Here is a 27,486-nt window from a genome sequence, read left to right on the forward strand (position 1 = left end):
CTCGAATCCCACCAAAAGTAATAGCTCCAATGGCGTGAATTTTCTGCACGTTTTGATACCTCATTTGTAGGTGTGCACGCAGCAGTATGAGCCGCATTAACGGTTACGGAAGAAAAATAAAGAATTGGGAGAATAGTAATAGGTTCCTGCCATTGCTTTGCATGGCAGGCCCCAATAAAACAGGAGTGGGCCCCGTGGCTAGAGCCTGGGCCCTATAAGCCCTCTCTAACGAGTAGCCCAGAGCATTGTTATTGATCCCTCACTACAAACTAGACTGACTGGCAAAAACCCAATTTTTAATCAACTACAACCAGATACACCAGAATGACCTCAGCTGTTCACAGTAACGCTTAAATGCAGACTGACAATTTGGCTAAGCTGAAAGACTTGTTCAAAAAGCCCAGTGTTCCTATGAATACAGCAGGAAGCACAGTCTGTAGATAAACGGAACAGCGACTGCGCCACCTGGTGGCAGAATATGAACTGAAAAGGATCTGCAGCAGGACCTGCTGATAAGTGGCGGGGTGGAGCTGTGTACCTGCCATGTCATAATAACAGTGCTAAATCCTGCTGCCATAAATAAGTCTGTTAACTGGAGCATCAAATGTGGATTAACTTGCTATTAAAAATGCTTCAGTGTACAGTTGTCAAAAAATTACTCATAAATGGGACTAGATGGTGGTTGGCCCAAAAAATCATGTCTGTTTTCAAGGAGACTACCTGGACTTCATAAGTGATGTAGAGGCATCAGAATAAATGGAAAGTGCAGTTGAAAGCCAGGAGCCGTACCTGCATTGCCACTGTATCCTCCCACATGGACTTTGTAGCGGGTCCGAGGTTCTGAGACGGAGAACTTGTCGTACTGAGCGAAGGCCATCTCTCCCTTGTCTCTCAGGTCGACCCGCAGCTCGTACTGGCCTCCAGATGTGATCTTATGCAGGTTGGACAGACCTGAGGGAGGGAAGAGCATCTTACCAGAGTCAGTCACCATGGGAACCAGACTGATGATGCTGGGTCCCTTTTTCTTTAAGCTCCTCCCTTTAAGCTCACTCTACCTTCAGCATCATCTGTTCCTGCAACCACAATCCTCCTCTGTCATCTTCCTGGTCTGCTGCTGCACCACATTCAGCATCTTTGTCCAAGATGTTTACCACAACCAACATCCCGTCTCCCCAAACGGACTCGGTCTGAAAATCACTAACTCTGTCTCCAAATTGCTCAGCTGTCATTTCTCATGTCCTCATTTCAGTGACTCTCATCTTGAGCATCACCTCCAGTCTTGGTGTTAATGTGTTCTTCTCCAAACCTTACATCAGAACAGCTTCTACTGACATCATTCTCCCTCACATCTTACCCTTCGCCACTGATTACTTGTCCTGCCTCCATCCTGCCATCTTATAATCGGCATGTCGCTTTAATTGGGTGACCCAGGTACTTAAACTCATCCACCTGTAGTACCTCAGCTTCTTATGGCCTCACCAGCTGCGTTTCCATTAACCATATAATTGCGGTTCACATGAGTCACATTATGAAAAGACGGATGTTACTGCTGGTGGAAAAGACGAAGGAAGGAACAGGAAGTAGTTGGACGATGATGGTTTGTTTTTGTTGTCTTTTCAGACAATGTGCAGCTGGCTCCACCAGAGCTCTAACAGCATCACACAGTTCATAAAAAGTTGTGCGCCATTCCAACATGTCGAATCCCTGACTACGATTTCCCCAAAATGCAGCATATGTAGCCGCTCCCAAGTGTAAGGGGTTTGCTCCAACGTCTGGCCTGATTGGCTGATAGAGCATGACTGATTTATGATTATATGACATGATATGATCTTAATTTCATTTCTTATTTAATGAAAACATTAAATGAAAACTGCAAAATTGTGTTTTTCAACATCAGTAGAATATCGACAAAGACTTGCACACATCTATAATAGAAATGCTGCTACTGTTCCACCGCTCTCTCTTACTCTAACCTATGAACAGTTTCTTGATTTTACTTTTTATTTTCATTTTGTGCCTTGCAGCAAGAAGGTCCTGGGTTCAATTACCAGCCCGGGGTCTTTCTGCATGGAGTTTGCATGTTCTGCCTGTGCATGGTGGGTTCTCTCCAGGTACTCCGGCTTCCAAAAACATGACTGTTAGGTAAATTGGTCTCTCTAAATTCTCTCTAGGTGTGAGTGTGTGTGTGCATGGTTGTTTGTCCTGTCTGTCTCTGTGTTGCCCTGCAACAGACTGCCGACCTGTCCAGGGTGAACCCGCCTCTCGCCCGGAACGTTAGCTGGAGATAGACACCAACACCTCCTGACCCCACCAGGGACAAGGGTGTTAGAAAATGGATCGATGGATGGATTTTCATTTTATCTCCTCTCCAGAGGCTCTCTTCAGCAATGTATCGCCTCTCATCACACATCACAGCATCATCAGCGAACGTGGCTATCACCACAGCCAACAGGTAGAGTAGGGTCTGAGCTGAGCCCTGAGGTAAACCTGCCTCTTAGAATCAACCCATGTGTTTCCTAGCACACACCTCTCCTCAGCCTCACTGTTCTTTTGTCCTCCACCAGTCTTACCACTCTGTCACTCCTGACATCAACATTCAGAAACATTATCCCTTTCTTGATATCCAGTCGTCTGCTTTTTTCTAGATCCATGAAGACACAGTGCAACTTTAGAATGTTGCTTCTCCATCAACATTCTAAAAAACCTCAGATGTATCTTTGGGATCTGTGACGCCTGTTTATGGGACATAAAACCATAATTCTGCTTATTTATCATCACCTTTCGTCTTAACAATGAAAGTCCACAGTCACTAGTAAAATACATTGTTTTACACTACAGCTAAAAATTATTGTAATTATATGACTGTAAAACACACACTTTATTATTATGCCATGACAACACATCAGCAGTAAAGAACTCTATTTTAATTGACATCAGTCTTCTTGAACAGAGATAATTACATGATTCAGCCCACATCTCTAGGAAATGTGATTAATTTACTATTGATTTGCAAGAACTTACCAAGCCAGAACTCATCGCTCATGTCACCAAAACCAGCCGTGTAATTCTTCCAGTTGCGGAAGAACTCCAGTCTGCCACTCTGACGTCGCAGGAAAACCTGCAGAACAAACCATAAAGGTTGAGCAACCTTTCAGACATACTTGTTCTAATATCTGTGGTTTCTAAGCAACAGCAGAGACAAGCATAACTCTCTAAGATGTTGGTATTTTGATCATTTTTTCTGCGCGATCAGGGATGTGTGACAATCGATCCAACAGATTCGTATTTCCTTGTTTTCTTTCACTATGTGACTATTTTGGCCCTTCAATATTTCCTCATAATGTTCTTTGCTAATGATGCTCTCTGTTTTGTAATTGCAGCTTTCATTCTGTCTATTCTACTAGAAAACACCCACACAACATGACCCTGCCACCACCATGCATCACAGCGACATAATGTCTGACAAATATCAACAAAAATAAAGTTATAAAAAAAACGTCTCCTTTGACTGCAGAATCCACTTCTTAAAATTAATTTGGGGTGTTGGGCTGCATGTCAAAGAAAATCCTGGTATGAGCATTGGAACATAGAGATTCCATATTTTGTACATGTTTATGCCACTGCTGCACAATCTACACAAGTGCTACTCAAATAAAACAGAAGTGACCCAATAATTAGGTCATTTAATCCTATGCTACATTATGCAGATGCTCCGTCTGCACATATGAACACTCAAATGAACTTCTTTTGATTCATTCAGTGAATATTTGATTTCATATGGAGGTACTCTAAGCAGTGTCTGAACTCCATAGATAAGACAGGACTCAATTTGTTCATGTTTTAGTTCTTCCATTTTTTTCTCTCGCATTTTTAGATACGCCAATTTTAATTTCATATAAGAGATGTAAATATTCCTAAATATTCTCAGCAACTGTTCAAGCACAAAACCTGAACAAAGATGCAACTAAAAACATTGAAAGGTGTTTCAGAACCCAGGAGAAAAATATCCCGAGACTACTTTATGTTATTAGAGAAACTTGTTGTGATATAGATGACTCAAGACTTTTAAACATTACTATTTTATTGGAGAACATTATACGTCCAGAATAATGATAAACTTACGATCCATCCGCCGCCGTCGGTGCTCATGTCGCAGTAGACCTGCAGCGGTTGGTTCTCGTCTCCACCCAGGTAGATAGTGTGCATGCCTGATGAGGCGTCGCCGTTCAGCAGGGCCTGTGAGCAGTCTCTGGGGTGTCTGTACAGCACGCCGGCTACATACACACACATCACATTAATGCTGTGGCCATTAAGGTCTTTGTGTTTCAGTCTACATCAGGCAGGTCGTCTAGTAACAAAAACCTCCGTTCACAGAAAGACGGCTTCACGACAACACACGACAAATTCATTCCTTATATGTGGAGAGTCACTTATAAAGTTACACAGTGAATAATTAACAGCAATAATTTGCATTACTTAACAAGCTAAAGAGGCATGTACAGACTTATAATTGATGTTGTGTTAGCACACTATACTGTTTCTTACTTTTTAAATTTTGTTTCTCAGTTTTATACGTACATATGTGTGTAGTTGCTTCAACACACAGAGGGAGGTACTCACTAGTGGTGAAGACGGTAGAGATGACTTGGCTCCTCTTGGGACCAGCGAGAGCTTCCAGTTTCACTGAATATTCTGTCGATGCGCTGAGGTCGGCCATGTTGTACGACACAGCAGTGGGGCTCAGGACCACCTCCTGAGGGAAGAGAGACACGCTCTTACACTCGACTCCCCTCACAGATCCCCGTACATCACCTGAACATGCCAACTTGTGTGGGGTTCTGCTGTGAACTCACGTGGATGGTCCCGACAGCAGACTCGAAGTGGAGGAGGTAGCCGCTGATGTCGGCCCGGGGAGGCTTCCAGGAGAGCATGGCGCTCTCCGTCTGGATGTTGGTGGCTGCCAGGTCCTGAGGAGCGTCTACATCTGGAGACAAAGCAGGAAGCGAGACCGGCCTGTTGGTGATAGAATGCTGCAGACTCTACCGTCAGATCAGTGTCATTATGTTACAGCTACATGTTATTTATAGATGTTACAAATGGAGTTTCAGTGTGTGACTCCTATGCAAAAAATGTTTTTACATATTTGTTCAAACTGTCACTATTTTTTAACAGAATATGATGAGATAATCTGGGAAAAATCAAGTTTATCTGCCTCCTCTCAGTGGACCTACAACCTTCTGCAGAAATAGACCAACCAATCAGAGCCAGGAGGTGGAAATTAGTGCTGTCAATCACCCTCTGTGTGGCGTTGCTATCCCTTCCCTCCATACCAAGTAGCTAGCTGAAAAGCTGCCGCTATCAGAGACTGTTGTGAATGCTAAGGCTAGTTAGCATGGCCACCGATGACAGTGGATAAACAGTAACTCTAACTTGTTTCCCTACCATTTTGACATTGAACAGCGAAGCGAGTACATGAGTTTGATTGACAGCACTAAGCCCCTCCTCCTAGCTCTGATTGGTAGTTTTTGGTCAGGAGCATTACATTTCTTCAGACAGCAACAGTAGCTTATATATATACAGTACAGACCAAAAGTTTGGACACACTTTCTCATTGAATTCAATGAGAAAGTGTGTCCAAACTTTTGGTCTGTAGATGTATATATAGAGAAATAAATAAATAAAAAAAAATTAAAGACTTATTTTCTGATTAAATCCAGCACATGGAAATGTCTTACTAGTCAGAAGACTTCTAAAAGTAACTGGCTGGACTGGATTTGAAAGTCATGCATCAGTTTCACTTTGTGTTGGTAAATCATATCAAATACTAACCAAACATTTTAAAGTTTATGGTTATGAAATCACAAAATATATTGTCACCTTCCTAAAATAGTGGCTTAAATGACTTAGACCACTATTTTAGGAACATGAGGATATCAGACAAGTTCAAGGGGTGTGAATACTTTGGCAAGACACTAGAAAATGAATTTTATGAATGAACCGAGGTCAACAGGAAGCAGACTGTCTTTCTCTTCATATGAGGCTGAACGTCTCACTGACCTGTGGTGAACTCTGTTGTGGTGGCTGCACTCTTGGCCAAGTCCCTCACGGCGTAGACCTTCACAGTGTAGAACGTAGCTGGCTTCAGCGAGCTCATCTCAAACTCCACCACGTTTCCAGACACACGCTCCATCACTGGAGTCACTGAGAGACACACAGAGAGATACAGGCTTTCACCAAGCACAAGGACACGGATGTAGGTGAATTTTTTCTACATATGTGTTGAATCTGTCACTACATTGTGATAGTGCGCTATGACACAGACAATCAGTGAAAATACGTCAAGCATCATGTGATATGCTGCAGGAAGGGTAGGGCTACAGGTAGCAGCATATCACATGATGGTGGACAATCAGTTTTCCTTTTAACGGTAAACTGTTTCTCTACCATTTGCATTTTTAGCAGTGGGTTCTTGAGGATGATTGACAGCACTAAGCCCCTCCTATCTCTGATTGGTTGTTTTTGGTAAGCATGGCATTAGTAACTCGGAGAAGAAGTAGAGGCGATCGGTCTTTTCACAGATTATCAGTCTTATAGTAAACTTTCACGACATGATAACTTTAACAAACTTGGATTTTCCACCATGGTGGAGAACTGTTTCACAGGCGAAACTGATCAGAGATTAGGATGCAGGCCTGGATCTGAACCCCACTGACAAAACTGTGTCATTTCTCAAAACGTGGGTGGATAAATCACCCTCACTAAATCATTAGTGAGGCACACTAATACGACAGAATGGATCACCATCAGTCAGGATTAGAGGTTAGGTTTTGAATGTGTACGTACCAGAATCTGCGCTGTATGTGATGACATAACCGTCTACAGTTGCGATGGCGGGTTGCCACAGCAGCAGGGCCTCAGTGTCTGTGATGTTGACTGCAGTCAGTCCACGGGGCTTATCCAGAGCTGTAACACACACACCCCCGCGCGCACACACACGCACTCTGTAAGCATAAAATAACACTGAGGCTGATCCAACTAAAACCCAGGAGGTTTTTATCCACACTGTCACAAATACGAGCTGTAAAGTGTTTCATTCTGACCCTTTAGACTGGCAAGAACTTGAGCAATTACTTTGTTTCATTACAGTCTAATGAAACACAGTGAAGTTCTGTGTTATCACTGAATCTGATGTGAAGCTCCATGTCGCTAACCTGTGGTGACGCTGTCAGAGCCAGGCTCACTCTCCCTCTGTTCCTTCACGGCAACGATGGTGACCTCATAGGTGACCCCAGGCGTCAGGTTGGGCAGCAGGGTGAGCGACTGCGAGCCGTCCACCGTCAGCGTCTTCGCAACACCTGGGAGTTCAAGTCATTTAAAAGAAGTCTTTACTTACTAATGCATTTTATATATTAAAGTCATGCAGAAAAAGATGGATTTCTCTCTTAAAGTGATCAACAAACTAACATGGATGTAGATTTATGGTTTGTTGTTTTTAAAAGAAAATCTTGTTTAAATTTGTGTTTTATTTTTACATGTTTATATTTCACTTCCACTTCATGCAGAATATCAAGTCCATCATCTGAGTCCCACATTTGAAATTGTAATATCTGAATTATTATTTCCTGCCCTACTAAACTGAAGCAGATGTTGTGTCTACATTGTTTTTTATGATGAATATTATGGGTTGCCATTTGTAAAGTTCCACAGTATAAAATTAACAGCAATGGTTTGGTTTATTTAGACATTCAAAGAAAAAAATGTGGGTGTTCATTTTTCGAAGGCATATTTTTGCCTTGTTATTCCTACATTTCTAAATGAGTTCCAAACTAAATATTTCATTAATATTTACTTAGGAATTTAGTTCCCAGTAAATGTTTTAAGTTACAAACTCAATATTCAGCTACAAATTAAATATTTATTTGTGAACTTAATATTTAGTTTGAAAACTTAATACTTAATTTGAAAGTTAAATATTTAGTTTGCAAATCAAAGTTGGTGAATTAAATAATTAGTTTGGAACTCTGACATTTATAAATGTATGAATAACATGCTGAAATTATGACTTTGAAAAAATGAACAGACACATTTTTCCTTTATGACTCCAACTACAAAAGGCTTCCCATACTATATATATATATATACTGTATATATATATATATATATATATATATATATATATATACAGTACATATATATATAATTTATTTAATGTCGACTTTTTATATCAAGTGGTCAGCAGGGGGCAGCATCAAGCCACTTTCTGAGGCAATGATGTTAGTGTATGTGTGGGTTCAACTCTGGCAAAAATGTCATTGATGATTTAGAAAACCAACTAAGCTGTTAACAAACTGTAACAATGTTCTTTTTAAAATTTATTTTTAAGACCTCAATACCTCTTTAAATACCTGCTATTTGTCAATAACAATTAAGTGTGAAGCTATGGGTAATGTAGCAGCGGTACTAACCTCCATGGGCAGGCATGTAGGTGACCTGGTAGTTGTCCACCCGAGCTCTTGGAGTCAGCCAGTGAACGGTGGCCGACGTGTCGGTCACTCCGGAGAAGCGGATGCCCTTTGGTGAGCCCAGGTCTGGCAAAGACGGGACAGAAACGCACAAATGGGAGCAATGACAAGAAAAACAGAAGATTTAGTCAACATGTACTCTGAAGACTGAGGAATGTAATGTTTGAGGTGTTAATATCGACACATTTGCAACAAACTGAAGCAACGGAAAGGAGACAACACACAAATTCAGTGATTGTAGCCTGTGCAGATCCTCCAAAGGAAGGCAAGTCATTTTACACAAATGGAGCAAGAGAGAGTAGAACAGACAGACAAAGGGGACCTGAGGATGTCTCGACTCACAGAGAGAGACCCTCGCAGTTAGCGGCGAGCCGCAGCATCTCGCGTGACAGACCTGAAGAGATTAACTTGGCCTCATTTCATGGAACACACAAAAAGTGAAACATGCACCACGCAAACCCAAGAGTAAAGCCTTGCCCTCAGGGAGGACAGGGGACACAAGAGCCTTTTATGTGACACGGACAACCAATCACCCCCCAACAACCGTCACCACCATTGGCTCCTTTAGAAAAGCAGGCAACAACACAGGGGCCAGGTAGATAAAGATGACATTTGGGAAGATGAGGACACAGAACACACAATGGGAGGAGCAACTAAGTGTTCCTTTACACAACTAGTTAGAGCTGGTGTAGTAATAATCCAGATTGACAACAGGTCTTAAGTATACAGACTTGGTCAGAACTTTCCAAATCAGCATGAACGTCCCTTTCGTTTTGGGCTCTTTAAGGATTTAATCTTTCTCAGAATGTTTGTTACACAGCAAAACACAAGTGAACTTTTCAAACAATTGGGTGCATAAGTTTGAAATTAATATGGATTTTTCCACAATACACAGAGGTCAAAATTCATAGGTTTCCACTAATATTTGCATGAATTTTCTTTAAGTTGCAGAGAAGCAGTTTTATAATGATCAACAAAGTCCTGCGTGATTCTGTTTGGATATCTGACCAAGGCTCTTCTGAGAAATGTTAGAGAGAAATGTTAGTCGTTGGTTTCCTGGTACAGACCCGTGTGCTAAGGATCATTATTCTGTCGGAATATCAGAGTTCAGGTATCAGCACCTAGCTGCTGATACAAGGTGAAGTTGAGGAATTTTAAGGTAGTTCTTCAGTAACACCAACACCATGAATTATAGTTATTTCAAACCTCTCAAGTATAAAAACTTCACATTGACTCCTTCAAACATGGGTTAATCCTTATCTTTTCTGGAAATAAAGTTTTCCTAGTGAATATATTCAGGAAGATGAACTTTTTTGTCCTCCTTGATCCTCCACTTAGAGTCAGGACTTATTTCTTAGTCACCAGTCGTTGAGCTAAACACTATGGGCAGCGATACTGATGTTTGACACCTTTAGGGGTTCCAACATGGCAATGGTATCAAAAACTGTTCGAAACTTGTTTTGAATTTTATACAAAGACACCTTATAATATATGGAGTATGTACTGTTGTAGATTCTTAGTCATCCAGGACATGATAGTCCTGAAAGATTTAATTGAAGAGAACTGGCAACATCTCTGGCTATCTTGAACACAAGGTGTCCAGTTGCCTTCAATCAAAACCCTCAAACTTATGAGCCATGCTTAAAAGGTAAGCTAGTACTTAGCAACCAACAAGTGTAATTGAGCGCCACTATTTCTGATAATAAGACTGCTCAAGTGTTCAGTTTGAATTATGCCAGAACGTTACTGACTGTCCATAAAAGGTAAAAACTGAAGTAGCTGTTTGTGTCAGTAATGTTGAAAAGTAAAAACTTGTTTAAATGCTTCTTTAAAATCCTTAAACTAATTTAATGTTCTAAGTGTAAGCTTCTGTTCAGAAATATAAGTAAAGACCAAAACAGCTTTCTGACCATAATGACATTGTCAGTGCTGATTTATCCAACTGGCCAGGACTATTGTGCTCCAGCAAATTATCTTAAGACTGCCAGGCGAAATGTCTGAATCAAACTAAAGAACCCCAGTCGGAAACTTTAACATCTCAGTACTAGGTTAGTATACAAACAGACAACACTTGGTATTACGCTCAGTTATTAGTACACATTTCATGCTATCATAGACAAAGCAAGGAGGACAAGACACCATTCCATATCAAAAACATGTTGACGAGAGACTTCCAGAGCTCCAGTATGTCAGCAGAGCTTCTTGCTTCCACCCGGTTACCATGTACCTGTTCTCACCCCCTCTCTTACAGACTTGGAGCGTCTTCCCAAAATGAGCCCAAAGATCTCAACGGTGTACTCTGTGTCCTCTGTGAGATCGCTCATAGTGACATTTCTCTCCTCGCCGCCCAGCACCACCTCTCTTGGTTGGCCTGGGTCTTCTGCCTCGCTGAGCATCAGGACAAACGTGTCAAAGGCATCCTCCTCGGCCGTCCAGGCCAGCACAAAACTCTCTGGAGTGATGCTGGAGACTTGTAGAGCCTGCACCTCCGGTTCAGTCTCTATGTGACATTTAGAAAGAGTCAGTTTTCCAGTTGTGTTTACTAAAAAGTGTAGTTGGACACATAAGTACCCTTTAAAACTGCAGTATGTGACTTTTATACAAGCTTTTTTTTTTTACATATTTGTTGAAACTGTCACCGTTGTGACAGATGCCTTCTCCTAGTGCTAACTAGAAACAACCAATCAGAGTTAGGAGTCTTAGTGATGTCAATCATGCCCATTTAACCCCTTTTTCTTTTTGTCCTCTCTGCTATGATAAAGCTTTTTCTTGATATGAGCCTGTCGTGAATGCTAAAGATAGTTAGCACGGCCACCAATAACACTTCCCTGTAACGGCAAGTTGTTTCTCCTCCATTAGCACATTTAGCAGCAAGTACATGTGGATGATTGACAGCGATAAGCCCCTCCTCCTGGCTCTGATTGGATGTTTTTGGTTGGGAGTTGAGCATTTCTTCAGACGTCAATAGTGGCTTACAGAGGAGGTGGAGGAGATTGACCTTTTCATGGATTTTCTGTCATATACTGTCATGAGATGGTGATAGTTTTAACAAGTATGTAAACATATTTTTTATAAAAGTTACATATTGCAGCTTTGAAGAAAGAAAGTGCATTAGCCTGGGTGCTCGCAGGGAAAGGAGAAAAGTTTTAGATGTAAATGGAAGAAGGAAGTTTAGAGCACATGATGTTGTTTGTGGAGCAACAACATGTCAGGTATCTACTTAAAACACCTAACAAGGACGTAGTTCATCTAGAAGCATAGCTGGGGAAAAAGAACAGTCTGAATGAGATGAGTGTTCAAGTCTACAACCCCTTCAGCCTGGACAAACAGCCAAAAACATTGGAAGTCTTCAAAAAGCTGTGGACCATCCATTACAATAGAATGTATGACAAGTCAGAGATGGTTTTTTATATGTATATATAAGATCAAACATTTCTAGACGTTTTGGTGGTTTGTTGTCATGCTGCCAGGGTTTTGCTGTGGAGACTCTTAACAGCATTAATGCTACAGCTGCCTTGTTTCTTTAACACTTCAAATCTGCTAAGGACCCCCACTGCTGGGGACTGTAGGACTTTTTATGAATCATAATGGACATAAATACTATTACACATTCTAATTAAACATTTTAAAATCTAAAGATATTACTTAACTGGAGGATTTACATTAGTATATGCTTAAATTTCACTCATGTCTCCAGAGCTGGAGGGCAAACAGATTATTCTTCTGCTCACCAGAAGCTGGTGTTTGTGCTGCTGCTGCCTTCGACTTCATAAATGAAACCATGAATGACACGTAGCTCTGGTCGGACTGGGTGATCCGGTAAGTAGTTGTCGTGTTCTGTGCCCCATCCCATCTGTGGTAACAGCTGTTTAGGGTCCAGTCTTCAGTTGGGTGTTGGGTTGGGCAATAGCTTTGTTATAATTTAAAAGAGCTTCCAGCGTCGCCTGTCTGATGTTTCTTCCAGCATCGTTCACTCACTAGGCAGCGCCTGGGTTATAATCGCTTGTGGATAAAAATTGTTGGCACTGTATTTGGTTTTAGCTTGCGAAGGTAATCTATTTGCTCCTTCATCAATCTTGCTTGTCCAAATGACTTCTGGAGAGAAATGTTGAGAGCACAAACATAATTTCTTCAGAAGTTGCGCTCTTCTTTTTTTTCATGTGGGAAGCGATGAAGACTCACTTCATTATTTATTTTCTTTTTTGAAATTACAGCCAACAGCGGCGCATTGTGGCATTGTCTAAATTTATACCAGTCAAATGCAATATGACAAAAAACAACTCAGGTAATGTTAGTCCTCCTGTGTTTACTTTGTAGATTCCAGTACAGAACCGATCTAACCATGTCATCAAAAAAACAAAAAACGACGACGACTATGGGTGAAAGATATAATGACAGATATTATATGTTTTAAGTATTAGAATTTTTACATACAACAAACAGCAACTTTTAAGTTAATAGAAAAATTACAACATATTTAGGTTAATATGTTCAACTAGTCACGCATGCCTTTCACGCCTTGAAATTGGGCTTCTGTCACTGAGAATCAGCTCATATAATGAGCTCAGCAGGTATGCAATTCCACCAGGTGTTTGCTAACTGCTGTTGGCTAGTCTTAAGGAACTAAGTTGGGGAAGTCAGAGGGTGGGCTGCTCTGTGAGGCGGAAGTTCAGAACTGTGGATACTGCAGCTCTGACGAGGAGCGGCGTCTTTGAAGGCAGATCTAGGTCCACCCATTCGTTTTGCACAGCTGAGTGGTTGCCATGGGAGATTAAAGGATTTCTCAAACATGTACAAAAGTATCAAAGCAACACTTTAGGTATGCTTTTAATAGGCGAATAACATCACAACATTACGTAAAGCTCAAAAAAGCAGATTTTCCATAACACTGCCTCTCTACAGACTGGTGGATGAGCCATTAGTTTTGAAAACAACCATGGCAGTAACAACAGGACAGCAGAAGTCTGTATCTGTCGGAAGAGAAAGTTACTTTTTCAGAGGATGAGTCTGCCTCACCTTAATTAGCCAAAGAAACTTCCGACAGCAGCAAGATGCATACACAGACTGGACAGAGCTCTAAAAGCAGTCTGGGTAAAAGCAGATATCGGTGAGCTCAGGAAAGGCTCAATAAAGCCCAGCGCCACCGCTCATTAAAACACTGCTCCAAATGCGAGGGTCTCAGGGGTCCTTGAACTAGCCTGAAACCCCCTTTTTTCATTGTGAGGGGGGAAATGCGTGAGGCACTGCTTGTGAGAAGAAGTGGTGGAAATGAGAAGCATAGCCGACAAATCCCAGGGAGCTGTCACTCTTCATTAGCCGCCGAGCGGCTTTAACTGGTCAGTGGAAGAGAGGGAGGGAATCCATCAGCTAACATGTGCTAGCTTGCTGCTGGTTTCACCCTCCTCTACAACACCCCCCACACCCCCAACCCGCCTCTCAGGACCTGAGGGAACACAATCCCTGCTCACAAAAAGAAGCCTGTTAATGGAGGAGGTATGCGCCAAAGCCGGCTAACCTTCTGAAAAGGGGGTCTGCGAGCAGAACCTCACCTCTGTCCCAGTCTCGCCTGATAACTTCAGAACAGCAGCTAGTGGTGGTATGAATCACAAGTGAGTGGAGCTCTGAACAAACCGCAGTTCTTTGTAGTTCAACCAGTCAGTCAATTACACATAACTCCCTCTATTTTACTCAAAGTTTCCCCCCACAGTCCCTCCAGGGCCGATTAGGTTCGTTTGCCTTTGGTGTCTTCCTCCTGCAGACTGACGACAAATCGCCGCGCATAATGTGATCAAATTAGTCCGAGGTCGCATTCACAACTTGGAATGTTTTATGGATTAAGTGATGCTAATGAAAAATGGTACGATGGCTTCACCCCATTGCCATTAGCATGCAGACAATGGGCCATGTTGAGCACATGCCATATTCCGCATTGCCCCAGAAGCCCCTGGCACCGCAGCACAAGAGCCCAGGGGCAATAGCAGCATGAGAATGAGGAGCGGTCCAGGCTGGAGGGAAGTGGGGATGCATACAGAAGAGAGGCCTCACACAAAGTGACAAAAGAGCCACTGGGTTTTCTTTCCTCCGTCAGTACCCCCATCTTTCTTCCTGTTGACTGCTCTTCATCTGTAACATGCTCACTGATAATGCTGCAATTAATGTTGACATAAAAAAAAAGGTGTCAAAGGCTTCAGATCAGGTTTTTTTGGACCTTTTAGGGTTCAAATGGCTTCATGGAAACAATATACAGAGCAGAAAACTGGGCTGCCCGGCATGACTGGCAGAAGTTGATGTTGCAGCTCACAGTCCTTTCATTAAGCACGTCTTGTGAACAACAGCATGTTCAAAGCTAAAAATGACTATGATTAGTGTTGTAGGAGGGGAGGCCGGAGCACCTGTTGTGCTGGGCAAACAGGAACACTGATCTGATGTGTTTCTGGGCCATTCACACAACAGACTATATGCTGTTTCAGGCTGGACTCGTACCAGCAGGCAGACAGGCGGCTTAAAGGTGGAGAAAACATGGATCCAAGGCTGGTCTCATGTAGACTGAAAGGGGTTTTGTGAGGGAGCTGCTGCAGAACATTAGCCCGTTTCACGATCCCCCCTGCATGAAAGGAAGGGGAATGTGTGTGATCGATGTCTGTGGAGGGATTTGGACCCTTCATGCTCTCTGAAAGCCTGGAGAAAGAATCACTGAAACTGTTGGGTAGTTTTACATCATTCTATAGAACTTTTTTTTTTACATGTTTGTTAATGGAAAATATTTTGGAGTCTTGAAAGAACCTGCATCTTTCTTTCAAGTAATCTGCATGTATTACCCAACGTGTAATACACACTGGAAGATGATGCATCATCAAAAAATATATAAAATGTAAAGAAACTGAAAATTTTGTTAAGATGAGATTATACCATATTTTATGAAAAAAAAAAATGTTTTAAAACTCACACAGACTTGAAAATTAATATAATTTTTGGGGGTATTTCTTAATGAAAATACTGTATACTGTGACTCATTAAAAAAAATCTAAATAATCCCTTAATTCTACAATTAGATATTAGCAGAAAAAGAATGTCAACATAATTTCATAACACTAGTGAAAAGAACACTCAATACTCCAGCTGAAAAATGTTTATGCTGAAATTGTGCTTCCATGTTGAATCCACAGCTCTTCTGTAAAATTCACCAACTACAATTTCCCCAAAGCATTCTATTTGATTTCTTGTATTATGTCCCACTGTATAAGAGAACTTCTACACTCCAAAAACACAAAATCTGACCAAATATTTTTGCTGTAGTTTTATAGTGACAAAGAAGTTTTATTTGTATAGCTATATAAATTTTTAGCTATATAAATAGCTCAAGAAGCTATTCTTTTCCTTTTTTTGCACAAATTGTAGTTCAAATTGCAAATATCTTAGCACACTTGACACAAAACAAAAAGAAAACACATAGTAAGACTTTGTGTTTTTGCAGTGTCATTTTGAAAGACAGCAGGGAAAAGTGGCAGTACGTTTTCTGAGTGCAGCAGGAAGTGAATGAAGCAGAGGACAGAGTGAGGCCCCAGAGCTGACTGCATCTGTACCTGTGATGGTGTCTGCAAACACAGGCTCTAAGCGCACCCCGGTGTGAACCCCGTACAGGGCGGCCTTGTACCAGGTGCCGGGGGAGAGGCCCGAGACGACGAGGCTGCGAGCGTCTGCGGGCGCCGTGTGGTTCTGCCACTCGGCTCCCGTCTCCGCGTCGGTAACCTCGATCAGAAAGGCGTCGTGCGCCCCGTCGTCAGCAGACCAGGACAGGAGGAAGCTCTCCCACGACACGTCGCTGACGGTGACGTTGGTCACCGCCGGCTTCTCCTCCGCTGGCCGACGACAAACACATCAACATCATACGACACAAACACAAAATGTTAGCTGGAGTTTCAATGCTGAGGTGATGAGATTGCGTCGCGACAGAACTGGACTACAGATAAAAAACATTCAACTGAAAATAAATTGTTTACAAAATGTGACTAAAACAGGGAAATCATACACATCGGCGCACATGTGAAATACACGAAACAAACAAAGCAGAACCTTTGCCAAACGTTACAGAGAGGTCAACAACGATGGCATCTCATTTGGATTTCTATCATTTTATTTTGCTCTCAGGATAATAAAGGAAAGCCTTTACTTTGTCTGCAGTCAAAGTATTCCTGGATTTCCACTACAAAGGCCAAAGGGACCAAACAGCCTCATTTTCAGCAGCTGCCTTTAGCCGTCTCCTCTATATTATCATATAAGTGGGAAGACATAATGATAAAAGGCAGCGTGCAGACATGCTGATGCAGCTTGTGCCCATTAATGGCTGTGAATGAGCCATTAACATCTGAAGGTGCAGCGTAGCCCGCCTGGTGAGGCTGAAGTACGCTGTCCACTTCAAACCTGTGGGGAGGCCAAGCATAGAGCCAAGCACAGAGCCAAACACAGAGCCATGCAGCCTGCGATTGAAGCCTGTTCTATGTGCAAGGTGAGCGTTCAGAGAGCGGTCCAGAAAGAGAACTAAATCGACGGCACAGGTAAACATTACGGCAGCCATTACGGGCTGATCGCCGCAGCATGCTGGAGAGGAGATGGAGTGGAGGACAAAGGGTATGTGATTGGATGTTATGAGAGACAGTGATGATGGAGACGTTTTGGTGAAAATTTCTCTAAATAAAGCCCAATTAAACCTTTCCTCCATCTTCCTAAAGGGGCAGTATCATGTAAAATCTACTTTTTTCAGCTTCATAATGTTAGATTTTTATTCTCTCATCAAAAACATACCTAAAATGTTGCTTTGACACTTTCATGCATGTTTGAGAAATCCTTCAGTCCTTCATTTAGCAACTGAAGTCAACATTATTTTATTGTGCTCTAAAATGGCACTGTGGCTGGAAAACACATAAAACTGCCCTTTCAGTAAGTGTGTAATATTCATGTTAGAATATTGCACACAATAGGTTAGGGTTGTCTCAACAAGCTCATGCGGTTAACAATTTGTCCTGACGTATGAAACGGTCCCCTCAGATATCTCCTCTATAGCTGATATCTTCCATTTCACACACAGGCTTGTCTGCTGCAGGCTGCGGCGCACAGAGAGACACACACCCTGACCCTTCCACCACTCACACACCGCCTGCTTTAAGGATTTATATAGCTTTTCTATATCTTATCACCTCACAGCTACAAACTTCAACATATGTTTTTTGGCATTTTAGGTGAGAAAACAACACAATGTAAAACATTGTCAAGTTGAGGGAAAATAACATATTGATTACAAAAATCTAAAATGGCGTGCTTCTGTTTTCACTCCCTGTTCCAACACCTTCTGGAAGCCTTTTCTCAGTCAGCGCTCCAGGTGTTTTGGGGGTTCATCTCTGACAGCTTTCTTTTGACATTCTTTGCTCAAACTCAGTTTGGACAGTGTATCTGTGAACATTCATTTCTCTGTCCACTCTAATCAACTCTCTTTTTTTCTTTTTCTTTTTGATGATACACTATCTCAATAGGTTATTTGGGTTTCTATCTACTGTATGTTTGTGTGCAAATTTTGACATCCTTGTGTAAATTTGCTTAGTTGTGCAATATTTTTCCTAAAACCATTTCTTTAAGTCAAATGTTGCCTAAGCAGCAGAATTTTCCGACACTAAAAAAAAGAGAATGGAGCTCCAACTTAAAAAAAACGTAGTTTTGTTTGTTACATTTGTCAAACTTAGCTTATGTATGCACGTTTAACATCATAACTCAATGATAAACTTGATTTGATTAATTGTATAAAATTAAATACATTTCTTTACGTCAGTACTGGTTTGGTTATAAAACCATCTCATGTGACGTCACCATGAAAATCTACAGATGCAGATACAGGAAAGTCTCTAGTTGTTTTTTTGTTTTAGATAAAACATCAATAGAATGGTCTGAAGTTGCTAAATATGGCAAAAGTAGAAGTGGATAAGTTGAGAACAGTGCTTTGTTCTGACCACAGCCCTACCTTCTCACTCCGCTAATCTCTACACTTGGCCCCGCCCCTCTGTGACTTCTGGCTCCGCCCACATCAGGAAATGTTTCTACATTTGTTAGTGGTTATTCTTCCACAGAGGGGTTCATTACACGTTAACAGTATCCATCCTCTCATCAACTCTGACCTCCTTCCTGCAGCTCTTCCACAGTTACCATGGCTACCTCGACTGCTCCTCTGATTCATTCTGTCAGTTTGGGTGGACAGACTAAACTGACATCATACAAAATCCTAATAAAATCCGTTGAAGTTTGTGGTCAAAACTTCAGAGATAGAGGGAAAAAAAACTCAGTGGGTTTAGCCTTTGTCAAGGCGGTGCACTTTGAAGGTTTTGCATGTACAATCTAGGGTCATACATGCATGTCTTCAATCTGTCATGTCATCTGTCATTTGTTTTTGTATTGGTATTATTTAAAATGAAAACCAAAAGTAAGAAAAACCCAATGAAAGATTGCTCTGGATATTCAGGATGAGCTATCAACAGTAATTTCTTTCTGTACTGAGTTTTGGTTCTGATTTGAAGGCATGCGGAGTGTTATGACATACATTGAGGCTACAGATTAAGTGTAAACTGACATTTCAAAACAGAAAAAAATATATTATTCCTGTTAGTTTCAGATGTATATTACAAAAAGAAAAGGCTGTATTGGAATGAAGCAAATCATGAAAATGACTTATCTCTGAGGCTGATGTAAACTGATGTAAAATCTGCTCAGTTACCCGGTTTCTCTCTATATACTTTTTTTGCTTCAGGGGATGTTTAGATCACTGCTGTAATACTTCTTCAAGCTCACACAAACTTGTTGACTTTGATTTGCAGCCAAATGGCTGACCAGGATATGATCAAACCTCGTGTTGATTTGTGGAGATTGAAACCGCTGGTAGGAGAAACAAAATGGCTCCAGAGAGACGTAGAGGAAGTCTTTGCTGACTGCTGTTGGTCCTTTTCAACATGACCACAATAATAATTCACAAAAAGACAAATATGAATATTGTCATACATAGAATGAACAAAGCTGTGTGCTGCTTCAACAAGACAATGGAAAGCCGCCCTGTGTACTCATAATGAAGCCATGACTGAGGAAGAAGAGGGTTCATGTAAGGACAGTGCCATGGTTTCAGATGCGGCGCTCAGTAGAGATTGTGTGAAGAATCCAAAAACGGGCCCCATGCTGCTGACTAACTGAAGACAGATTTACAGGAAGAATCCCACAAAATAAACTGAAATGCTGCAGGGTTTGCTGTTCCGTCTGACAAAACGGCTTGTGAATGTTGGGCGGACAAACATCAGCAGCATTTACGAAAAACACAACTTAACCTCAATCTGCCTTTCGCTGCTTTTTCAAAGCAGGTACAATTGAACTGATGTCTCAAACCGCAGATCATAAATGCCTGTTGCTGAACCAAAAAAATATTTGGAGAGAAAATAGACTCATAATATCTGTGCGTATAGATTTGTAAAGTCTGTATGCCTGTTTGTATGTATGGGTGAGAATTGGTGTGTGTAAAGTATGATTTGTAAATAGCAGAAAAAAACCTTTTGTGCGTGACCTCGGTGACTTTCAAATGTGTTTTTCAAATGCACGCACCCAATATTGAGAAATTGTCAATATACCACAATTACAAATCACAAAGACGAAATCAACAATTTGCTAATTATACATAAATTCTAAAACGTTTCTACGCATACAAAAAGTTAAACTCGTGCGCAAGTCATACAATACTCAGAGACAAAACGATCATTTTGATCACATCACCCAGCAATGAAACGTACCATTTACTCACTTAACCTATGGGGCATTTGACATGAGTCCCAAAAACCCTCCTTCAGTCGCAAAAGGAAGTGAAATTGGTGTTTGAATTTTAAAACACATTTGAAAGTTACCAAAGTAACGCTCAAAAAGTTTTTTGTGGTTTACAAATAATACAAATACACTTAGAAATACCCAAAGCTGCACATAAGCTCTCTTACAAAGTTCACAAATCCAGGATTATATATGAACAGATACCTTGAGTAAATTTTTGCTTCACTAGAAATCACTGAGTGAACACTCCTACTTTTCCTTAGGATCATCAACATCACAGGAAAAATGTCTGACCTCCTTAAAAGTCCTTGGCAGATTTCTTCCCTGCCAACTCAGTGGAAACACTTTTGGGCCCAGGATTATGAAACCGTTAGAGACTCGTGTTCACATGAAGGAGCAAGTCAAAGCTGAGGGACCAGGACAATTCTGTTGGAGTCAGCAGCCAGACCATCAAAGCAACCACGTGTTGTTTGTAAGCATAAATTTCTCAGGAGATGAAATGCATTGTTGATCTGTGGATTTTACTTTTCATCTGTCCACAGCCATTACCCGGTTAGATGAACTATTCTCTCCATATGTTCTCCCTCCATGTTTCCCACAGTAAGTAGCTGCAGCTGCGACTCATTTTTAATGAACTACAGATTTTTTTATTATTATTTTGACTTCCTTTTCAGCCGTCAGATGTGCAGCATTAGCTTTTTTATTGCCATACATCATCTTGTTGTGAAATCTACCTGCGGGCAGATCTGTGTGGTGTAAGGGCCGTGACGGATGGTTTTGCACAGAAATAATGTTTTTACAGCTAAGTGAAGTTAAAACCTCATGTGTAAAACCTGAACTCTGTGGAAAGCCGACCTCTTCAGATGCTTTCATTTAATGAGGCTAACTGCACAATATAGGTTGTTCTTATCAGTGGTAATGCTGGCCTGAAATGAAGCAGACCTTACAGCATCTAAGTTGTAGTTTTGGAATTATTTTAAAATTATAATTTGTAGTAGCTTGTAAGTGGTGTTTCATGACTGTGATAAATTATGGACTCGCAACAAAGAACTCTGGGCTGGCTGCCGGCCCTTTAGACCTTCTGGATATTTCTTCTCACTTCCTCATCTGGATAACTCATCAAATTAACTTTTAGCTTTTCAATTCACATTTTTTTGTAGTATTTTTGCTTTTGAGTGACCATTGTGTGTGTGGGGGTGTGCGGGCATATGTGTGTGTGTTTATTAATTCATATCTTCCATATGTATCACTCTTCTTCAACCTATGACTGATTCTGTCACATCCAGCTCATTTGTGCCCACTTTCTCTATTTAATGCTTTTTTTGTTTTGATGTTACATGTTTATTGATTTTGAAAATGACAATGAATATAAATACCATGAGCTGCACACTTGAGCATCATTGAAAGATAATTTTCAAAATGCTTCAACGTGTCCTTTAACAGTTTCATAAATCGAAACAAATATCATATTAGCTTGAGTCCATCCCTTATGTAATATACAGAAAAAAAACTGCGTTTTAAAAAGTTGGCACATTATGATGAGGCTTTTTTCGTTAAATTTGGTAAAAATACAATACAATGGCACATTTATATAAACTTACTGTATGATCTTACCATTGCAGTTATATTAGGGGTTATTAAACCAATTCTTTCCTATTTTTTAGCTTTGTGTTCTTGTAGATTCTTGAATACACAATATGAGATATTATGCTGTAATGGCAGGTAAGTTATATTTATTGATATTACTTCTCTACACTTTCATCACTATGGGAAAATAATCCTGTCATTGCTTCTTTGCTTCGATTAAACAGCTCACAGACCTGCAGTCACATGACCAAACCAATACCTCATGGCCAAGCCCCTCCCATCCTGAAACACAAACGCCAACAGGATGGAAATAAACAATGCTTGTTAATATTGACTCAGATTTACTTAAGTGACCGGTATTGATGATAACACAACATGCTGTGCAGCCGTAACAATAATAAACAGTTGGACACTGTGCGCGGTCTGGCGGTGTTGCTCTGACCCCATGTGCGCTTTTACGTTCTTTTTTGTGTCTGGTTTTGGAAATGAACGATCTGACAGGACAGCGCCCCCTACTCCTCCCTGCTGTCTGACCCTGACTTTTCCACGCTCCTCCTGAGTGTTGCGTTAAGACCGCGGGAGGGTTAAAGAGACAGTAATCATTCTGTAAGTAAACTTCTGATTTTTAACATACCCAACCATATAATTGGAATTTGTTTGTTTTTGGGGGGGCGGGAGTGGAGAGAGGGGGGACTCTCTGAATAGCATCTTTCAGTCATGAAGCGCATTCCATAGGCAGGTCACCTCAGAGACAGTCGTTATCGAGTCTATCAAATTTCCAGTCTTAATTCTTGTCTGTGATTGTTCAGGTACTACTATAAACCCCACCCCCCACCCGTCTTCTGTCCGCCCGTCCCCTCCTGCAGAACCAGCATGATCCGTGTTGGTGGAGATGATATAAACCTCCCGGCTGTGGATTAGGTGGCTGCTGATTGTGAAAACAGCGATTTAGCAGGACTCCCAGCATGTGTCCCTTTATCAGACGGACCCACGGTTCATCGTGGTCAAATCGCACAAAACCCAGAGGGGAGTGGGGCTCAGGTCGCCAATTAACACATGAATGAGAAACGCGCAGGGCTGCACACATGGCCGGGCCGTTTCCCACCAGCACACACATTACCAGTCCGCTCTAAGGTTCCTCTGAGACTCCATCTTTGAAGCATGGGGGAAATATCTGCAGCTTAAAGGCAGATGCAAGGCTTGTGATTATAGTGCATTACTGAAATGCTCACATAAATCCATTGGCTCGCTTTTACCAACTGCAGCAGGCATGCAGCTTCTGATCCCGAAGAAGGAAACAAACAGAGCCGGTTCCATTCAACGATTTCTGCCTACAGCCACCAGCTTAACCGAGCACCAGGATCTACCTGTGGGATGTTTGTCTTGGCGGCACCCTTACTGCAGCACAAAATATACAATCACTTCATTTAGTTTTTCTTGTTTTAAGTAGAAACAAAAATGGGGAAAAAAGAAAGAAATATTTCCATATGCTATAAATGAGCCGTAGGAGAAGGAGACACAGTTACATTGAGAAATAACAATGAATGCAATTCATTGCCTTGGTTTGGCCACAGCTATGAAAAAGGGGGGTTGGAGCATGGGGTGCGGGGGATTATGAGAAGACCCCCTTCAACTCTGCACCATCAGCTAAAACCCTCCTGGAAACAGTGAGCTACAATTACACTGTTGCATGTTTTAGCAAAACAAACCTCTCCATTCTTTCTGATGTTCCCTGAAATGTTGAAGAAAGATTAGTCTGTTTTGTGTTTTGTCTCCTCTTGATCCCCCGGCACCGGCTCTCTGGGATTTAGATGGGAGATTCCGACATCCAGCTGGATTTGGCACATCATGGATTCAGAAACATCAGCTACAAATCAGACTTCTTAAACTACAGAGTTGCACAATCTGCTTTTTAATTCTGGACCTTTAAGCAAAAAAAAAAACTGAAACAGTGCAGATATCTGCTAACTACAAGCTAACAAACTGTTTGTCTGTCTGTCTGTCATCACATGGAGGCTGAAGGGGAAAAACGGAATGCGTCCTTGGTCTTTCTGAACCATTTAAGAAGGAAAAAAATCAGCCTGGTGCTTTTTCAAAGCTGGTTCAAAGCTGCAGATCATGACCTGATGAAACCAGTAGGACCACATCATCTGCAAAAAGCAGAGGCGAGATCCCAAGGCCACCAATACAGATCAACTCAGCACCTAGAATGAATATTATGAACAGAATCGATGACAAAGGGCAACATTGGCAAAGTCCAACTTGGAAACAAGCCAGGCTTACTGCTGGCATTGCAGAGCAGACTCTCATACGGGGACCCAATAGCTCGTACTAAAGGGCCTGGTACGCCATACTCACAGAATACCCCCACAGGGTTCCCTGAGGGACTTGGTCCAACACCTTCTCCAAATCCACAAAGCATGTAGACCGGTTGGGAGGACTCCCACACACCTTCCAGCACTCTACTGAGTGTGTACAGCTGGTCCAGACTGTACTCCAGGATCAGAACCAGAACCACACTGCTCTCCCTGAATCTGAGGTTCGACTTTCCTACTGACCCTCCTCTCTAGAACCCCTGAACAGACCTTACCAGGGAGCCATAGGAGTGTGATTTCCCTGTAGATGTGTTCCAGCTACAGGGGAATCTGGGGACCACCATCCCAGTCTGCCAGTCCAGGGGAACTTCCCCTCATGTCACAGCAATACTGCCAACACAACACCACAACATCCGGAGTCTTAAGGAAGGCTCTACGTCTCAAACATCAAGTAATTCAGTAATAAACGCCAACAGTCTAACAACTGTGCTCTGTTGTTTTCCAACCAGGTGCAGCAACTTATTTGGGAGAAAGTTGTCGGACATGCTGACCTGTGGCAGCTGAGACAGAGGCGGGCGCGCTGCTCCTGCGGCCCCTCTCGGCGGTGACGCTGACGGTGTACATCATGCCGGGGTTCAGGCCCCGCAGGGTGTGAGACTCTGAGCCGCCGGGGACCGAGTCTTCAGCCCTCTGACCGTCAGCCGACACGTAGACCAGCCGGTAGGAGTCTAGCTTGGCCAGTGGCCGCTTCCACTCCAGCATCATGGTGGTCTCTGTCACCTCTGCTACAGTCAGGTCTCTGGGGGCGTCCAGGGCTGAATGAAGAAAAGAAGATCAGCTTGGAAAACTAATACAAATAAAGCTAACAGATTTGTTCTCTGACACATAAATCTATCAGAAATATTTTTTGCTAACTCCCTAAACTCTTCAGATGAACCTACAGGAAAGTCCTTCCAGCATTTCAGGCATACAGACATAAAAAACCCAGAACTTCAAAGATATTCTGACCGTAAGGACTTCATCTGGTTTCCAGAACTGCTCACAGTTGCAATGGATTTATCCAGATGTTGCACCAGTTTGAAATCTAGTTACAAAGTCTGTGCCGATCTGTTGTCTTGGGTCTGTGATTTTATCAACCTATGGTGATAAATCCAGATGCAAAGCCATCCGGCGGATTCCAAGATTACACATGTTAATATGAACTGTTTTGGATTAACATGTAAATCCTTCCATTATCCAATTAAAGTTGTGAAGTTTTTGTCTTTGTAAATGGAGCAAAATTCATCACCTGGAGTTCTATCACCACCAGGATGTTTTAGATGTTCTCCAAACAGAACTCAGTGATCAGAGGCGACTGTGGCTCTGCTACTAAATGACATCTTTAGACTAAAACTGGCTACATGAGAGACCAGAGGTCTGCAGCCTGCAGCTCTTCAGACCTTCCACAATGTCTCTTAATAATTCTGGCTTCAAATCATAAAGAATCAACTGTTTATGCATTTATACAATGGTAGTTTTAGTAGTTTTCATGGGATAAACTGATTATGAATTACACTAAAATACTAGTAATAATGCTTTAGATCAGTTTTTTTGTCATTTAGCTGAAAACCATGTTGTTTTTTTCCTTTTCATTTTCCATAAATTTCAACATACCACATAAAGAAACTTTTCCATCCTCGTTTCTGAAAAAGCAAAATGTTTCACTTTATTTTAGAACCTAAAAAGAGATATAAAATGTGGTCCTTTAACAATGACGATTTTGATATTTGTAAAAAAATATAATATATAATTTTCTTTTAAATAATATATTTAAATAATATATTTTTCTTTTAAAGGTCATGCACATGTGTAGCTCGGAACAAGTTCAGTCAGTTTTAAAGTTCCTCACTAACATTAAATTGAACATTGTAGATCTGTTGTGTTCATCAGTTTAGTTGACTTTCACTATGATTCTGTTTTTCATTTACTATTTGTAACATGAACCTTTCTGTTGCTTCATTTTATTAAGCAGACGTTGGGTCGGGGTAGGGCTGTTAAATATGCTTTTATAGACGTACTAATGGGAGAAAGTTCATATTTCCTCATAAAAAGCAGGCAGACAATGTTGGCTGCAGCTGAAACATGGGAGTGAGAGGTGATTATTGAAGGTGTCGGTGGAAACATCTGACCTGTGACTGCGTTGGTGGTGGTGGGCAGACTTTCCCGCTCATCTGTCACCGCGGTTACTCCCATCCCGTACTCTGTCCCCGGTCTCAGGCCTGCAGAACACCAGGAACATGCAAACTGTGAAAAAGCCCCTCTCCTGTTTTGTTGAGGTGTCAACAAATGAACTGAGGGAGTGTCTATAGTCAAGTGGCCAGCTGTTGCAGCTAATGGCTGTGGGGCCACAAAAACGCTCTCTTGTGGCTTGATTGCACAATAGATTGGCGCCTAATTGCATTTCATGGTATGCTTGTGTTCACTGTGGAACATCGGTGTTGTATTTGCATTGATGGATCTATAGAGCCCTTGTTGCAGAGCAGGAACACTTGCTGCAGTGATGCAGCGGGCTCTGGGGGCTGTTTGGTCTTTACAATCAGCTCCTCTCTCACACTGATCGCTTCTAATTCCTTTATTAACTCCCACAGAGGTCACGGCGCTCAGGGCTTTCCTGCATGAAATTACACCTAAAGCCCAGGAAGCTCATTATCAATAAAATCACGAGCGTGAAGGCAATTACAGATAATAAGTGTGTGAAAGGAGTGCTGAGGTGTGTGTGGACGCAAGGGGGTTGGGGGTGGGTGTCAGCTGAATGGACACAGTGCTGTATTTTCATTGGACGGACCGTCCAAGGACAAAGAAGTGGTTCAAACAAAGACTCAACTGGTTTATTTTAGAAGCTTTTTTTAAAAAAAATGTCTTCTAGTGTTATGTAGCCGTGCTGTACTGGAGAACTGCAGAAGAAAACAACCAGCCACAGAAAAGCATCAATGCATGGCTGGACGTGGTCACCGCTGCAGCAGGAGGAAAACCAATCCCTCCCTTCAACAAGAGCTCTCTCACAGCCCGCTTCCTCATTCAGGACTGAAAGAAAGCAAGACTCCCACCGCCAATGTTTTTTTTTGTTTATTTGTTTTTTACACAAAACAAAGTGTTACTGTGTCCAAACAAACATTTAACAAGACAAAATAAAGGAAATGGAGTTTTGGGAAATGACCTGGGTGAAAATCCAGCTGACCATT

General features: G+C 41.7%; 1 protein-coding gene across 3 annotated transcripts in view; it reads right to left on the reverse strand.

Moving 5' to 3' along the window:
* tncb (tenascin Cb) overlaps nucleotides 1–27,486 on the reverse strand; it is a 70,221-nt gene that overhangs the window by 5,223 nt on the left and 37,512 nt on the right. The window contains exons 9-21 of one of the 3 annotated variants that reach the window (XM_032578195.1): nucleotides 26,434–26,523; nucleotides 24,817–25,080; nucleotides 16,106–16,381; nucleotides 10,750–11,022; nucleotides 8,466–8,588; nucleotides 7,212–7,355; nucleotides 6,844–6,963; nucleotides 6,058–6,201; nucleotides 4,854–4,984; nucleotides 4,621–4,753; nucleotides 4,123–4,274; nucleotides 3,022–3,118; nucleotides 790–951 (exon numbers count right to left, since the gene is read on the reverse strand). In XM_032578195.1, coding sequence (XP_032434086.1) covers nucleotides 790–951; nucleotides 3,022–3,118; nucleotides 4,123–4,274; nucleotides 4,621–4,753; nucleotides 4,854–4,984; nucleotides 6,058–6,201; nucleotides 6,844–6,963; nucleotides 7,212–7,355; nucleotides 8,466–8,588; nucleotides 10,750–11,022; nucleotides 16,106–16,381; nucleotides 24,817–25,080; nucleotides 26,434–26,523 — 2,109 coding nt within the window. The remainder of the gene's footprint in view (nucleotides 1–789; nucleotides 952–3,021; nucleotides 3,119–4,122; nucleotides 4,275–4,620; nucleotides 4,754–4,853; nucleotides 4,985–6,057; nucleotides 6,202–6,843; nucleotides 6,964–7,211; nucleotides 7,356–8,465; nucleotides 8,589–10,749; nucleotides 11,023–16,105; nucleotides 16,382–24,816; nucleotides 25,081–26,433; nucleotides 26,524–27,486) is intronic. The other 2 variants (XM_032578196.1, XM_032578197.1) reach the window with 2 other exon arrangements.

Source organism: Xiphophorus hellerii, chromosome 12, assembly GCF_003331165.1.
Source record: "Xiphophorus hellerii strain 12219 chromosome 12, Xiphophorus_hellerii-4.1, whole genome shotgun sequence".
Lineage (NCBI taxonomy): Eukaryota > Metazoa > Chordata > Actinopteri > Cyprinodontiformes > Poeciliidae > Xiphophorus > Xiphophorus hellerii.